This window comes from Onychostruthus taczanowskii, unplaced genomic scaffold, assembly GCF_017590055.1.
Source record: "Onychostruthus taczanowskii isolate IOZ18803 unplaced genomic scaffold, ASM1759005v1 scaffold35, whole genome shotgun sequence".
Classification (NCBI taxonomy): domain Eukaryota; kingdom Metazoa; phylum Chordata; class Aves; order Passeriformes; family Passeridae; genus Onychostruthus; species Onychostruthus taczanowskii.
Genome location: NW_024500905.1, coordinates 4,566,221 through 4,581,709, shown reverse-complemented (window position 1 = coordinate 4,581,709; position 15,489 = coordinate 4,566,221). Strand labels below are relative to the sequence as shown.

At 38.7% G+C, this 15,489-nt stretch overlaps 1 protein-coding gene across 4 annotated transcripts in view; it reads left to right on the top strand.

Moving 5' to 3' along the window:
* The window catches only part of MSRB3 (methionine sulfoxide reductase B3), an 83,068-nt gene that overhangs the window by 34,752 nt on the left and 32,827 nt on the right, over positions 1-15,489 (top strand). For all 4 annotated transcript variants that reach the window (XM_041411288.1, XM_041411286.1, XM_041411287.1 and 1 more), the window contains 3 exons: positions 775-883; positions 2,694-2,771; positions 13,786-13,814. In XM_041411288.1, the coding sequence (XP_041267222.1) occupies positions 775-883; positions 2,694-2,771; positions 13,786-13,814 (216 nt within the window). The remainder of the gene's footprint in view (positions 1-774; positions 884-2,693; positions 2,772-13,785; positions 13,815-15,489) is intronic.

Genomic DNA, 15,489 nt, shown 5'->3' with positions numbered 1-15,489 from the left:
GTGGATTTTTGCCTAAACAAATGTCAAGTTTTTTACAGTAATCTTTATGTACGCCTTGGATTTTCTGTGTGAACTAAGCAAAGTGTTAAGATTAGATTTTCAGAGGAGGGTAATTTCAACAGCAACCCTCCTTTGCAACAAATTTTACAACAAGTTTATTGTCGAACCTTGTACAACTTAGTGCATAAAGAAATTACTTACTCCTTAGGACTCCTATTCTAGTGCTTCAACAGTGAAAAAAGAAAAAAGCTACTGTTATAAAGGATGAGGATGCAACTAGAAATTAAAGCAACCTTACCGTAATTCTGAAGGTTAGAATTGTTTTTCAGCTACTTTTAAGGGTATTGAAATTGCCAGATGTTGTGGCTAAACATCATATGCCCATTACCATAAGTCTCCAATATAGATGTCTTGTAAAGAATGTTTCAACTGTAGTTGGGATTTTTGCAGATCTTTTTTACTGGTCAAAAAACGGTACTTTCTTGTGAATGATTGTGTGTGCAACAGTTTAGTGTATAACACACCAAAGGGCTTTGGCTGTAGCACATTGTCACTGCTCCAGTGGAATCACCTGGCTCTCTATAAAAATTCTTTTCTATACTTATATTTGAATAAATAATCAGCTGTAGTTCAGCTGAGCCATTCTTTGTGCATTAGGGATCAGCCTGGTCATTGACAAGTGAATGCAGACGCTATACTGTGGCTGTCTGCCAACGCAATTATTCAGGATTTAAGCTAAAAAGGCTCCTTCTCCCATATCCTCTCCTTTTGCAGGGTCATGTAGGGATAAAAAGGACTGTAAGGTGGTCTTTTCCCAGGAGGAGCTGAGGAAGCGGCTGACACCCCTGCAGTACCATGTCACTCAGGAGAAGGGGACTGAAAGGTAAGGCAGGATGAAGGAAACTCAGATCTAAAAACACAGGCATCTTTCTTTTCCACCCCTCCTCTTACTGCTGTTTCCTCACCTTCCCTACCAAGTTTTGTTGGTTGTTTTCTTCTTCCAGGATTTCTGCACTTGTTTACTAACCCCTACAAATTAACACTACTGCAAAGACAAGCATCTGCAACAGGGGGCCAGGGCCAAGGGTCTTGTGTGACTTTTTCTTTTAATGAACACTGCATGTCTTATAAAGTCACCAGGCTCATATTTAGAGTCTGTTTTTAGTTTACTACAAAACGTGTGGAAGTAATAGTGGTTTAGGTACACTTTTTTTGGAAGGCATCGCAGTAAGCAGAACCACGAGGGAAATGGCCCTGTGCCAGGAGGCTGGAGTTTTGAAGGTGGCCATTGTAAGCATAGACATTTTGGCTGCAGAAAGAAGGTAGCATAATTTAGTTCTTTTCCACCCACTCCAATTTCTTTTTGAAGCACATGTGGAGAAGGTATTTATTGGCTCATTTGTGGTTGGAATGTCAAAAATTTTCAATAACTGCCCTCACATGGCTTTAGTCACTGGAACCCAGCCTCAAGTCCTGGAGGGGAAAAAAAAGGACAGACTTCCAAGATTGTTTTTAGTGAATAAAGTCTCTCTCTCTCAGCTGATTCCAGCCAAAGGTAACTTGCCAAGACCCAGCCATTTTTTGTTGTCTAATTTATACCACTGAGCTTGGCGTAAGGCCCTGGCTTTACCTCTGCTCTAAACGTACTAATGATGTAACTGCTTGTTTTCATTCATGAGCTGAAAGGACTCCCCACTGCACGTGGGGTCCTGGTTAATAGGCAAACCTCTTCCTGACAGCGCTGAATTTGGTGGCTGAACGTGCCAGAGAGGCTGGTGGGGACAGTCCCCCTCTCCGCCCCAGCCCTCTCCATCCTGCCACAGCCCTGGCAGGGCATGGGGACAGTTGCCTTTGCTGGGAGACCAGTCCTGCCTTCCCCCCAGCCCTCCACGCTCTTGTGTACAGGACCAACAACGTGATTTAATGCACACAAACAATCGGAGATTAGGTCATTCTTAAAAATCCTGTTTATAAAAAAAATTGGACCTCATAAAAAGGGTGAAAGGATAATAAAAACAAGCTGCTGAGCACATAGGCTTTTTGTTGGGCTAGCGCAGCTGATTCGTATTAGGTGAATGACCTCCTAGCCTTTTAGATTGTTAACTTAGAAAAATATTCCCTTAAAGCTGGAATATTGCTTTTCAACTGAAAATATAAGGCACGCACAGCTTGAAATCCTGGACCAATTATTTCATTTTCAGCTACAATGTCTCTGCCGCACGGGCAGCCGGTGCTGGCCTGACCCAGCCCCACGGCTCTTCAGCGCCCGGGCGGCCTCACACCTCGCTCCACTGCAGCCGCCGAGCCCTGCACGCGGCCCAGATGTGGACACAGCGAGGTGCGGCAGGTTGAGCTACGTGCCAAACAATCCGTGTTTACAAAAACTTGACATTTCACTTGCCAGATAGGGGAAGACTTCTGTTTTATCCTTTTTGGTTTTGTTTGAACCAAACTTTGAACTGTGGCACAATTTGCTCCCTTTTGCATGATGCGTAACATCCGAGGCACACTAACGAGGACATTCCCCTTTTCCTCTGCCTGCTTTATTTGCTACCTTTAACAAAAAACAGCTGCCAACTTAGAAATCGTGGGTTTCTTCTATAACATTTTTCTAAACACTCAGCTACTTTAAAAATTAAAAAAAACCGAATTCCTTTATTTAATTTTAAAATATAGTGTTGTTGTTTTCCCAGTGCCTTTGAGGGGGAGTACACACACCATAAAGCTCAAGGAATATACAAATGTGTTGTTTGTGGAACTCCTTTATTCAAGTGAGTATGCTAAATATAGTTTTGAGATTTCTGTCTCTTAGGTTATGTACTATCTTGTATATATTTAATACATAATTGTATAAGGTCATTTCATAGAATCACAGAATGGTGAAGTCATTCCACCTTTTAAGGAATACAAGAGAAGCAATGTAAATAATGTAAACATTGTAAAAAAGCTGTAGTAAAATTAATCTCACAGCAAATATAAAAACTTAGGATAATCAAGATAGGAAGATGACATTCAGGTAAAAGAGGAAGTATGACAGGAAAAAAAAACCTAATTTCATTTTTTTTTTCTATATGCCACTCTGCCAAGTAATTGTAACAATCTTTCACTGTGTCAACCAATACTGAGGTTTGACTGTTAGAATTACTTACAGGTAGATTTAAGAGATACCAGGTGGCAATGCTGAATTTTACATACAGCATTTTAGCTGATAATGAAAAAAAAAAGTAGATGCATTTTTCTTAGAATTCAAGCAGTTAAGAGAACAAAACTGAGTAAAATTTCATTACTTACTGAATTTCCATTCATCCCAATTAGCACACATAGACAACTGGTTTAAAAATACACTTTAGAAGTACTGTGGGAATTATGGCCCTAAGCTTGATGCTAGAAGCATCAAGTGCTGATTGAATTCCCTCAATCACTGCATTGTTCTCCACAGATTCAGTTGTTGTTTATGTGCTTTTTCTTATTTCTGGCTGCTTGTGTTCATTCTGATGAAGAATTTAATTTTTTTCTTTTTTTTTTTCCCTCAGTTCACCCTAATTTAGTCCCTCACACTTAAAGAGGTACCTTTACAAGAGCATGAAGTAGGATGGTCAGGATAGCACTAATAGTACAGAATATTGTGCCAGTAATAGGTTGAAGAAAAATACAATTGATGTAGCTCTGGAATCACCAGATGTGGTAGTGACAGTTGTCCTCAAGAGACTGTCTGTAATATGAAAGAAGCACCTCATCTCTGTAATGTTTGATTCCTCTGTCAGAAGGATTACCTACAGGAACTGGTAATAATGTGAATCTTTTGAAAATCTGATGGTTACAGACACAGCCAAGTCAACAGTCTCATGTCAAGTGTTACATTGGTCCTTGGCTTGAGGGTGCAAAGTGGGGATCGAAACTTAACCTGTTTTTCTACTCTGCCACTTAGACATTCCACTGCTTACTATAGCTAAATCTTTTGGGGGGAGATCCTGGCTCTGTTGAAGCAAATTCATATTTAGCAAATGAATACAATGGAACCAGGATTTCACCTTCTATCTTCAAGACTGTCTTCCTTTATATCATCTGATGGAGAAAGAGTAGGGGTTTTTTGAGGGGTAAGTTTTGGAGAGCAGTAGTATACATAAATTAATGTGAACTAGTTTCCAGTTTCCAATTGCCTTCAAAATAGTTTTACAATGGGAAAAAACTGCAATATGAGACTTATCTGTGATTATCTCAAGTGCACAGTATGCTCTGGCATAGTCTTGAGTTAACAAGTTGTATTTCTCTTTTTAAAATGAGCTATAAGGAAATGTCTCTGTTTTCAGAATCTCTTTGAGACTCTTGTGGATTTTATGGGAGGAGAGGGAGAAAGAGAGGAGTTATTTTTTAATTTTAATAATTCCAAGGCCAGTGGACACCTGAAGAAAACAGGTGAAAACCTGACCTATTGTGTACTGAGATTAGACTGGTCTTAACTCAGTCCCCCAAAATCTTTGTGTTGCCTTATGAACTCTTGCTACCTCTGGCCTACATCTAATTCAGACAGTTTTTCTCAAGTGGCTGACAACAGTGGGAAAAAATGCAGAAGCCAGTAGGAGTCCATCTTCTTTTGTTTATTGACCTCAAAATATCAGTATATGATGTCTTCCTCAACCAGGGAAGATAGATTTCTGAATCTTGGTCACTGAATCAGCCCAGACAGCTAAAAAGAAGTGAGAACGAAACATAGATAAGAAAATGAAAAATATGTGCTTCTTACTACATTTTTGCCAAAAATGTAAATTACAAAATGTAAATTACTGAAGTATTTCCTTAGGAGTAAGATGGGAGTACAATAAAAAGAAAGTCTATTTCCCCTTTAAAATATGAGTAATTTTTGTGATGGCATGCAATTTTTTTTTTGTGGTTTCTTTTTGTAATTTCCAAATAGTCATCAGAAACTTGCATTTACATTTGTTTCTCATTGCTGTCCATTAATTTTTTTGTCTTTATGTCGTTGTAATCTGTAAATATATATATTTGGACTACGGACCTGTCAGTTTAACTAGGAAAGAGACTGGAGCTTCAGCAGTAATATTAACAAACTTCAACTTTTAACATTTCTGATTTACGTTGTTTCATTACCATGTGACACACAAGGTCAGGGAACATATGAATTTTACACTCCAGATGAAAGACCTATTTTTTGGTAAGTCTTTAAAATAGAACTTTGTCTCTATCACATGGAAGATAAAAGAAACAATTAGGAATGTCACATCTCTTCATTTACCTACTTGTGCTAGTGTTATGAGTAACCTCCCAAGCTTTATGGAGGACATGCTTTAAGTTTTTCCACAGTCAAGGGTGCCTCACACATAAAATGCATAATCATGCTATTGAATCTTATTATTCCATCTCTGAACTTTCACGCCATGCAGTCTCCTACAGTACAGCTGCCTAAAAAAGCAATAAATGAGAGAGCCAATAAACTAATCCCGAGAATGTCCTTTCCTGCAAGCCAGTCCTTATGCAGTCTTGTGTTACATTTACTCCAATCTAGTTGCAGGCTTATGCTAAAAGAAGGAGCCCTGCTGCCCCCTCCTTTCTCTAGGGTGTTTTTTCATGGCTTTCTCTTCACTGGACCTCACCTGGTGTGGCTGGAGCATGTCTCAGTGCAGAGCTGATAGACAACTAATAAGCCAAAGAAAAAGTCCTTATACTTATCAACCATACCTGCTTGTGTTAATTTTTTTATCAGCCACATTTATCATGGCTGGATGGTCTTCACAGCAAGGTTGTGTTTTTCTAGATCAGTTCACAAAGAGCCACCTATGCCACCCAAATCCTCAGTGATTTCTAAGGCCAACAGTATTTGCAAGGTTGTGCCTACTTTAATTGTTCAAGGCACTTTCTTATACATTACTCAAAAATACCATTCTGTCCATAGCCATGGAAACAGGAGGTTAAAATGGACCTGAGTGAAATCCATGACTCGTGCTACTGCCATAGGAGACAATCTATTCCATATTTAATAAACCATGATCATGTCCTTTACCAAATGCAGGACTTTGAGAAAGATGTGGTATAGATGGGAACTGGGAAGCCTGGGAGAATTATTTCCTTTTAAAAAAAAGAAATAGTATTGTTTTGTCAGTTTCCAATTTTTAGGGCCAAACACTAAATTACCAAGTTTTCATAAAACACCCACTGCTGCCCTTATTACTTCCTGGAAGGAATTCTTGGTAATGATGTTGGCTCTTCTGAACATGTACTAGCAGACACAGCAGCAGCCTTATCCATGTTATGTTTTCATTTGGTTTTTGTTGAGCTGTGTCAGGTTTTTTCAACATCTCTCAGACATCCAATCAAGAGAAAATGAAAGAGTGGCTGGGCAATGTTATTGTACCATTAGCATAGTACCACTCTTGCCTTCACAAGACAAGGAAGGATTTCAGTCATCAGGCTAGATCTCTACAAGGAATTTCCTTGCACCAGTGCTGCATGCTTAATGAATGGTCTTTAAGCCTTCTTACTGATCTTCTTCTTTGAGGAAGGCTTATAAAAAATCAGCACTGGTTATCTGTCTAGGAGAGCCCATATGACATCAATGATATGGTTTCTCTAGTAAGATCCAAGAGAACTACTTAAGCAACTTCATCTGTCCTCACTGTCTCTTAGTTTCCTTAGAAGACTGTCAAACTCAGCAGTTTGTACTTAATGACATTTGTTTGAAGTAAGTTGGTTAGTTCTCACCAGTGTAGGAATCAACAAATTGTCTAGGTTGGAAAAGACTTTTAGGATCATTGGGTCCAACTGTTCATCTAGCACTGCCAAGCCCACCACTAAACCATGTTTCCAAGTGCCACATCTACCCTCCTTTTAAATACTTTCTGGCATGGTGACCCAAACACATCCCTGTGCATTCTGTTCCAGGGACAATGCTTTCCATTAATGTTGGGAAGGATGAAAGTTTGACAAGAAAGTCTCACAAATATGTATGCTTGACAGAAAGATTTTTGAATGTAGAAGCTGAGGAAGGAATAGAGATGGAAGTAAATTTTGATATAGAAGAAAAGAATTGCTGAGCCAGTCTCAATGGATAACCAAGGAGCCAAAGGGTATGTTAGTAAGAAAGGGTTTTTTATTACTTAGAGCAAAGGATAAACCCACCTCAAACAAGATGTTTTTACCAAGCAGAAAGATAGCACAGGCAAACAAGTCAGCAAATGTTGCAAGTAGAAAAAAGGTCTCAGAATTTTCCACTGCAAGAAAACTGAAAAACAACTTCTAGCTTAAACTGTAATGTACTAACTTTTAGTGACTGGAGAATAGTAACATGAATATGGTAATTATAGTAGTTGTGATAGGCTATAGATAAAAATTAAGGTATAGATTGGTTCTATTGTATTAAGATGCTCAGTAAAGAAAAGTATGTAATGCATTTGTAACCTAAACTCGGGGTCTCCAGGCCTGCCTGCAGATGCAGCTGACAGCTGTAGGCACAGGCTCTGTCGCCCACGACCCTGGACTGCTGTAACACCTTGGATGTAATAAACTGCATTTGGAAGAGCCACCTGGAGTCCCGCATCTCGCATTCAGGCTCTTACACATTAAGAAATTTTGCTAATGTTCAATTTAAATCTCCTCTGGTACAACTTGAAGCCATTTCCTCTCATTCTGTTGCTTGTTACTTGGGAGAAGAGCTCAACACCCATCTAGCTATACCCTTCTTTCAGGTAGTTTTAGAGAGTGATAGGGCCTTCCCTCAGCATCCTTTTTGTGCTCCAGATCCTTCACCAGCATCCGTATCCTTCTCTGGACACATTCCAGCACCTCAGTGTTCTTCTTGTGGCAGACCCAAAACTGAACAGGAGATGCAGCCTCACCATTGCTGAGTGCAAGAGATGATCCTTGCATAGATTCTGATTCTACCATCCTTGTATAGATGCTGATTCTAGTATGAATTTCATTGCTGTTTTCAGTATAAAAGTACAATGTATTCTTTGTAAACTTTTAAGTCTGATACATTTTTTCCCTTGTTTGAAATTTACTCTGCTTTGTATTGACTGTTCATCAGTCACTCTGCTTGGAAGAAGTAATTTTCAGCTGGTTTTAGCCTATTTTATGCTTCATTATGTGCATGTATGTACCTCAAGTAAAAATCAGGTAGGGTGGATTGTTATGTACTATGACTGCAGAAGGTATGTATTTCTATATTTGTCTGTTTATATCTCTCACATTAAAGACGTTCTGTCTCTCTGGACTGAACTCACCCAGAGACTACTCTTTACCATCACTGGAGGTGATAAAAGACATGTAGATGTAGCACTTAGAAACACAGTTTAGTGCTGAACTTGGCAGGGCTTGATTAATGGTTGGGCCTTTAATGATCTTAAATTATTGCCCAACCTAAATAATTCTGATGTTAAAATGCTCATTTTGAATTTAGCTTTTCATCAATATGCAGAACAGAATTTTTCACATCATCTGTCAATAGTGAATTTTTTTTCTTTAACCAGGCTTAATAAGGAACCAAGTACAGTGTAATGCTGAGTCCATGTCAATCCTTTTGTAATAATAAAACTGTTTCATTTAATCTATTTGCCAATTTCAGCCAAATTTTTCAGGGAAGTAGTTATTAAACCTCAAAGATATTAAGTCCTTAAAGCAATAAGAAAATCAGGAGAGACAGCATATTCAAGCTCTCTTTGAGGAGAGGCCTGAACAAGAGTTCAACTATATTACTAGCTTATAGAAGATAATATTATTGTAAATAATATATATTATTGTATTATAACTGAGAATCCACATGATGGTACAAGACAGACAGGCATTAGGCATGTCCAGCCCTGGGAAGTATCTGTGAGTAGTTCTGCTGCCTGAGACACCACAGGATCTGTCCCCTGGCCACAACGTAGCAGCAGGCCCAGCTTTGCTCTTTCTGCTTAGTTCTTAAAGCTTGGGGACTTCTCAAATTCCCTGATGGTACAGGTCTTATAAATTCCTAAGTAGTTACATCAGGTATTTTTTTTACATTGGAATACTGCAGCATTTTTCCTTCTGGAAGCTTGACTTTCAGGAGCTTCCAGAAGCTATTTGGAGCTTCACCTCACAAGTACGATCAGTGATTGCTTTCCAGGTAATGGTTTACATTTTCAGAAGGGGTATGCCTATACTTAAAAATAAAATGGACAAACGTCTCTTCTCTGGCCCTAAAGGCAAGTGACAAGACATAGCTTGTGTTTTTAACATCAATTCCTCTACACTGAAACAGAGTGACCTGGTTCATTCTGCTTCTGGGGAATGGTCCCTGGCCAAAGCCTCCCCTGCAGTTTGCCTAGGTCCTGTCTAGAGTTCTCATCAGCATGATAAGGGCCAGTGCAGTGTCCAGGGATTTGTTCACAACTGAGCATTACTGTCCTGGCCTTCTTTAGCTTGCTAGCACTGCTGTAGCAGGAACACTGATGCTGCAGCTAAGTATATTCTGTACCACTGGGAGGCAAACACGGGAGAGAGATGACTGATTGTATTCTGCTCAGTCACCTGGACCAGGACATGGCTTGGCTTGGATTGTGCTCAGTCACCTGGACCAGGACATGGCTTGGCTTGGATTGCATCAGGAGCCTGCTAGACCATCATCTCTTCAGCAAACTGCCCATGCCAATATGGAATAAAATTCTTTGAAAATCAAGTACCGAAGGTGTAAGGAGAGAAGACAAAGCACTCTCTCATGATTTCTAGTATTCTCGATCATGTTCATAATTCCTTTAAGTATACATGGTACAATCATTAATACTAACATTATTACAATCAACACGGTAAGTCTCTGGACTAGAATAATTTTTAATTATAGGTTAGTTCATTTAGTACATGTCCATTTTCCTGTAAATATGATCCTACAATGATGCATCATCTTTATGACTGTAACAGATCTTTATCAAAGTCCTTTTCAGAGAGAAGTAGTATATTGAATGTCTGCCCCTACCAATGTTCTGTTTAGCACACATGAAGCACAGACTTGCAAAGCAACAGCGTGGTATAAACTGCTAATGCGAAGGCCTAATAAAGCCAAGAGAAAAAAAATTACTTCTTCCATGTTGAAATGCAAGGACCAGAACTGCAGTGTACTTTCTGAGAGAGTTGTGGGCCTTCCAAAGGCTGTTCCCTATGTTCCTCAACAAAACCTATACAGACCTGTTAAATACTTCATCATGAAAGCTAAAAGGAAAGGCAGTTGTAACACAACAGCAGAGATTCTGCAGTACGTCCTCTTCCCTCTCTCTTTGACTAAGGCCTCCTTCCCTGGCAAGTAGCAGATTTGTGTTAACTTCAGCTGTAGTGTATCTGTTGACACGGTAATATGTGGCACTGAACAACTGCAGTTTAGTCATACTTTGGAAGGAAATAGTTTAAAATTCAGACTATAGAAACACATGATGATTATCATTACTCCATTTCTCTCTCTTTCTTAGTACTTGGCAGTCTGAAGATCTGGTATATGATGTCTTTTAGAAGAAACAGGTTGAAACCCTGCACCTCTTTACAGTACAAATAAAATGACCATCATATATTCTATTGTTTGTGTTTGACTTAATTATTCCTGGGATTTTTAAAAGTATTGCAGCAGCTTGCACTTAGCGAAATCTTTCCAGTAGGTCATTATTTCCTTGCATATTGTGTGTTGCTAGCTGAGCCTACTTGACATTTGTATTGCCATGTATTGTGTGTATTTGAGCCATATCGAAGTTAGAAATGAAAAGCACTTCATAAATACCTTCTCATTGCTCTTTATACACATAGACTCCTTTCCAAAGATATTTATGAATGATTACCTGGCTTTCACAATACTCCTTTATAGGAGACAGAAGTAGAGAAAATATGCAGAAAGCTATTATCTGTTCATTTGGGGGTAGGAGGGTGGGGTGTAGTGTTGGGGTGCTCTCCTCTGGTTGTGATAAATGATAAGAGACAATGTGTACAGTCAGGACCTGGATATGTAATGTGCATCCTGCCTGGCAGGATGCTTAGGTTGGATATCAGAGTATGCACTATGATAACAAACAATGTACTGAGTTTTTTCCTTCTAGTTAATGTAGTTTTAAAAGTACAAAGGAGTCAGAGTGAATATTTTTGAGTGTAGCAGAACATCCCTTTGGAATGTATGTTCAGTGTTTAATTTTATCCTATTTAATGACCATATTTTAGTTGAACATTTTAAACACCTATGCGCAGTTAGTTTCTGACATTTTGTCTAATGTGCTGTTGAGAAGCAGATATAAATCCTGGAAGAAGTGGGAAATGCTGCTAAATGCTGCTTTCATTAAAATGGCTGTAAGCTTTGTCATTCCTTCAAGTAGTCAAGGTGACTTTGTGTTCTTGCAGAGTGCTTCTCTCACATCTGCCACTTGCTGCTTATTTACAATGCCAAAGATGCTTCATTATTTTCCTTGACTTTTTCTGTGCCTTATTAAGATCTCTAACAGTTTCTGTAATACTGTCTCCTAAATTTTACATTGTTTTCCCAAGGGGAAATGGTGACCATAACATAGGTGACCCTCCTGCTCTTGATGGTTCCTAGTACTACCTCCCATGTTGTGTTTTCTTTCATAACTATTCTGCTGTTGCCAGACAAAGTTCGATTCATTTATCACCCCCATATCAGTTTTCTGATGTGTTGTCCAGTAATTTATGACTGTTTGGAGCTTTGGTACTCATTACAGTGCCCAGTGACCCTCGTGACCCTCCTCCCCATGCGTGCTCTGCCACCTTGGCCCTTGGGCCAGTTTGTTGAAGCCACAAATTGCAGTGCATGTGTCCATAACAAGACATTTAGGCTGAGAAGCAAGAGCTCTGTTTGACCAACCAATAGGGAGTATCTATAATTTAGGCAACGCGAAGTTGATCTTGCAGATAAACAGATGCTGAGGGTAAGATTACCATATTATATCTGACTAAGTAGTAGTGAGGTGCTGCTGATACTGTGATGAGCAAGAGAGAGCAGTGTAGGCAGGTATACAGCAGTATGAGGAGAATATTGTAAATAAAACACTGAATAAGTGGCTTTAATTCTAACTCAGTGGAATTTCCCCCAGGTTACCACATTTCACAGGGTGGGGACTTTATCTTGGTGGTGTAAATACCAATTGAATTATACTGCCAAACTGAGCATGGGCTGGTGCCCTGGGCAGTAACTGCTGCTGATATTTGTGAAGGCATGTCAGCAACATGCTTTCTTTGTTCAGTGCTTTTGGTAGTACTAAAAATATTAATTATGAAGATATGTCTTTTCCCTCTCACCTTTCATCTCCTGAGAGTTATATTTAGGACAAAATATTGCAAGCACTGGAGGAAGGTGCAGAATGAGCAGGATGGGAGAAGAGAGTCGTTTCCTTTCTGATGACTTTAATAGTGTGAACCTGTTAATTTTTCAAATTAAATTGATTTTATATTTATTTGCTGTAGCATAGATATTTGGTATACAATTACAGTGCAGGTTATATAAAAATGTAGAGTGCATGTAAAAGACATCTACATGTAACAGCATGTACTAGCTTGTAAAATAAATTTGAAAATAAATCTGCAATTAGTTTTTGAGCTTCGACATTTGTTTCTGAAAAAAGGAGGACTGTAACTTCCCAAAAATACATCCCTTCCTTGATGCAATATAGAAGGATCCAACATTGTACTTCCTCCTTCGAATTTCTGGGGAAATGCATTTTGCAGCCAACGTAACATGCCTTAACAGGTCTCGTGCTGGTCAGACCTTGTGTCCTGCTGTGACGGCCATGACCATGTGTGCAACTGATTGTTAGTGGGCGATATAAATCTGATTGGAACATGCCTGTTAATTGGTTTGAGAGCTCAATATAGACAATGCTGTCTTGTAGCAGATTGTGTAGATAGCCCTAGTCATAGGGTTAATTCTGCTTGACAGCACATCAGCAGCATCTTGAGTAATTACCCAACTTAAGTTTTCCCACAGTTGAATTGAGACCTTCAAAGGCTTCTACATTTACAAGTATTATTAACCGATATCTGAAACATGATGTTCCCACAAGGGCTAATTTTTTCTTCCTTTTATTAAATATACAGGTTATAGGGTTCATTTGCTAAGTGCTAAGCCCTTAGAAGAAATCACAACTTGTTAGGGAGAGAAAAATCTGCAGTGCACGACCAAAGCTAATGGTGCATAATGCACACATCATTGTCTTTTTGCAAAGATTTTAAAACAAGTTAAAATTTAGGTCTGGCTCCCTTCCTCTCTCCCACCCCCCACTTTCCACTTTTAAGAAAATCAAACCACTTACTCCTATGTGCAGGATGAGTAAATTGAAGACACACACAAACAAAAACCTCCTAGGATGTTGCACAATTAAGTACAGATCATTGGCTACAATACATATGACATTAATGAAACGGTATCTGCTTCAAAAATAGATTGGAAACATTCATGAACGAATTAAATCCTCCTAATGACTTTTCAAAATGAAAATGAATTAAAACTATTTAATTTATACAAACAACTGTATGCTACGATTCACAGTATATAATTTAATCCTAGTTCAAATTTATATTTTATTTTCTTAATTTAGTGATTTGTCTTTTAAAATATCTTCTTTGTAATTACAGCATAGAAAACAGTAAAATATTGAAGATTAGTCATTATTTGGATTTAAATGCCTTTAAATGCATTAAATGTTAATGTACAGAGTTAGACAGTCTGGTTAAAGATGGTATTTGCTAGAGGGATCAGTGTAACAAATGGCTTTTATGGCATAAAGCAGTTCTTGCAACTTATGATCTTTTTATTTTCTTTTTCAGGTCAGAAACAAAGTTTGACTCCAATTCAGGTATGTTTACATTTACAGTGTTTTACTGAATGTACACTATTCAGGTTAATCTCAAAAGAGTAGTTTATCAGTTCAAGTTCAGCTTAGTTTTAAACAAACTGGGGTAGGTCAGCCTTAAAAAGGATCTTCATTTCTCACCCTCTGAAAACAGCATTGTTACTGTGAAACATTTGCTTTCATTCCTTTCATTAGTTCCGGTCTCTTTACATTTTCCCAGAAGATGATAGAAAAGATGTATCTTGCAACAGGCTTTAATTGATCCAGAAAAATTATACTACAAATAAATGATAATACAGACTAAAGCAAATGGAGGATAGAAGTTTGAAAATGATCACTGCAATAGAGCAGAATGTTTTTCTTCCTGGTGGACAAAAGCATTTAATGGGAATTTGAAGTCAGTGCAGACTCTTTGTCAGGAAACAGATGATTTGTCATCAAATTTTCATGACAGATGCAGGTACACAATGCATGCCAGACCAGTCTGTAGAGCTCAACTGAGGAGGATTACCAAAAGGCAGTCTTTCCCAAGATGTCTTTTTAAAGAATTGTAATGTGTTGTAGGGACTGGGAGGGAAGTGAAGGTCAGTCTAACGGGTTAATGTGTATCTAACAAGACAAAAAAACAGGACAGCAAACAGGGGAGCAGTTGGAGGCAAAACCAGATATCCTAATACCAGACTGTTACTTATTCAGTTCACTATTCCTAGGTGTTACTTAAAGTTAAACTGTATAAATTAAGAATAGGCTATCGTCCTGAAGCTAGGTGAAATGTCCATCGCCTGAAAAGGTGATTCAAAATACATTTTTTGTTAAGATGAAAAAGTCCGTTTTTAACAGGAAACCTGATACTATTATTGCAATTTTGGTTTTAGGCCAATGGTATCTTCTATATAGTTTGCTTAATGCAGTGATTACAATTGCTTATAATGTTATGAATTTTACAATGTATATTAATCAGGTTGTTTATGGAATAGCAAGTTCCTTTTATCCCAGTTCCTTTATCCCAGTGAGCCTGAAATGTGAGGCCTTGCGTAGCTTTTTCTTTCCATATTAGATTTTATCTTTGGAACTAAACGGGAGGGAAATCTACAGCAGGAAGCATTTAAATAGCCAATGCCTACATCTTGTGTACTTGCGTCATCTTGCTCCTATTATGATTTTAGTCTGTGAGTTTGAGGTTACTTGCTTTAAATATTTCTTGAATAAACTCTATGCTAAGATTGATTTTTGGATCTTGACAAAACAGAGGGATTGCATGAGGGACAGCTTCACACATTTTCTGCCATTACCCCCCTTATTTTAGTGCAGTCACCAAAACTAGGGTGTGGAGCAGAATGTCACGTCTGCTTTTCTGCTGAAGGGAAAATGCTCTCTGCAGAGCTTCAATTTGCTTGGTGGCTTAAGCTACAAGTAGTTTTCTGACTCTCTTTTGAAGCAGTTCTCCTGTTAGGTACACTGTTCTGCCTGCCGCTCCCTTGGCAGCGAAGGCGGGGGCATGGCTTTTCCTAGGGTAAATGGCTTTTTTTTTTTTTTTTTCCTAGGGTAATGGCTTTTCCAGTGGTAAAAGTTTGGCACTATTGCACTGTGGTGTGGGCCTGCCCAGTACAGGCCTTTCTCCTGGGCTCCTGGTCCCATTTGCATCTTTGCCCCAAACACTGTACTTGGAACAGAGACT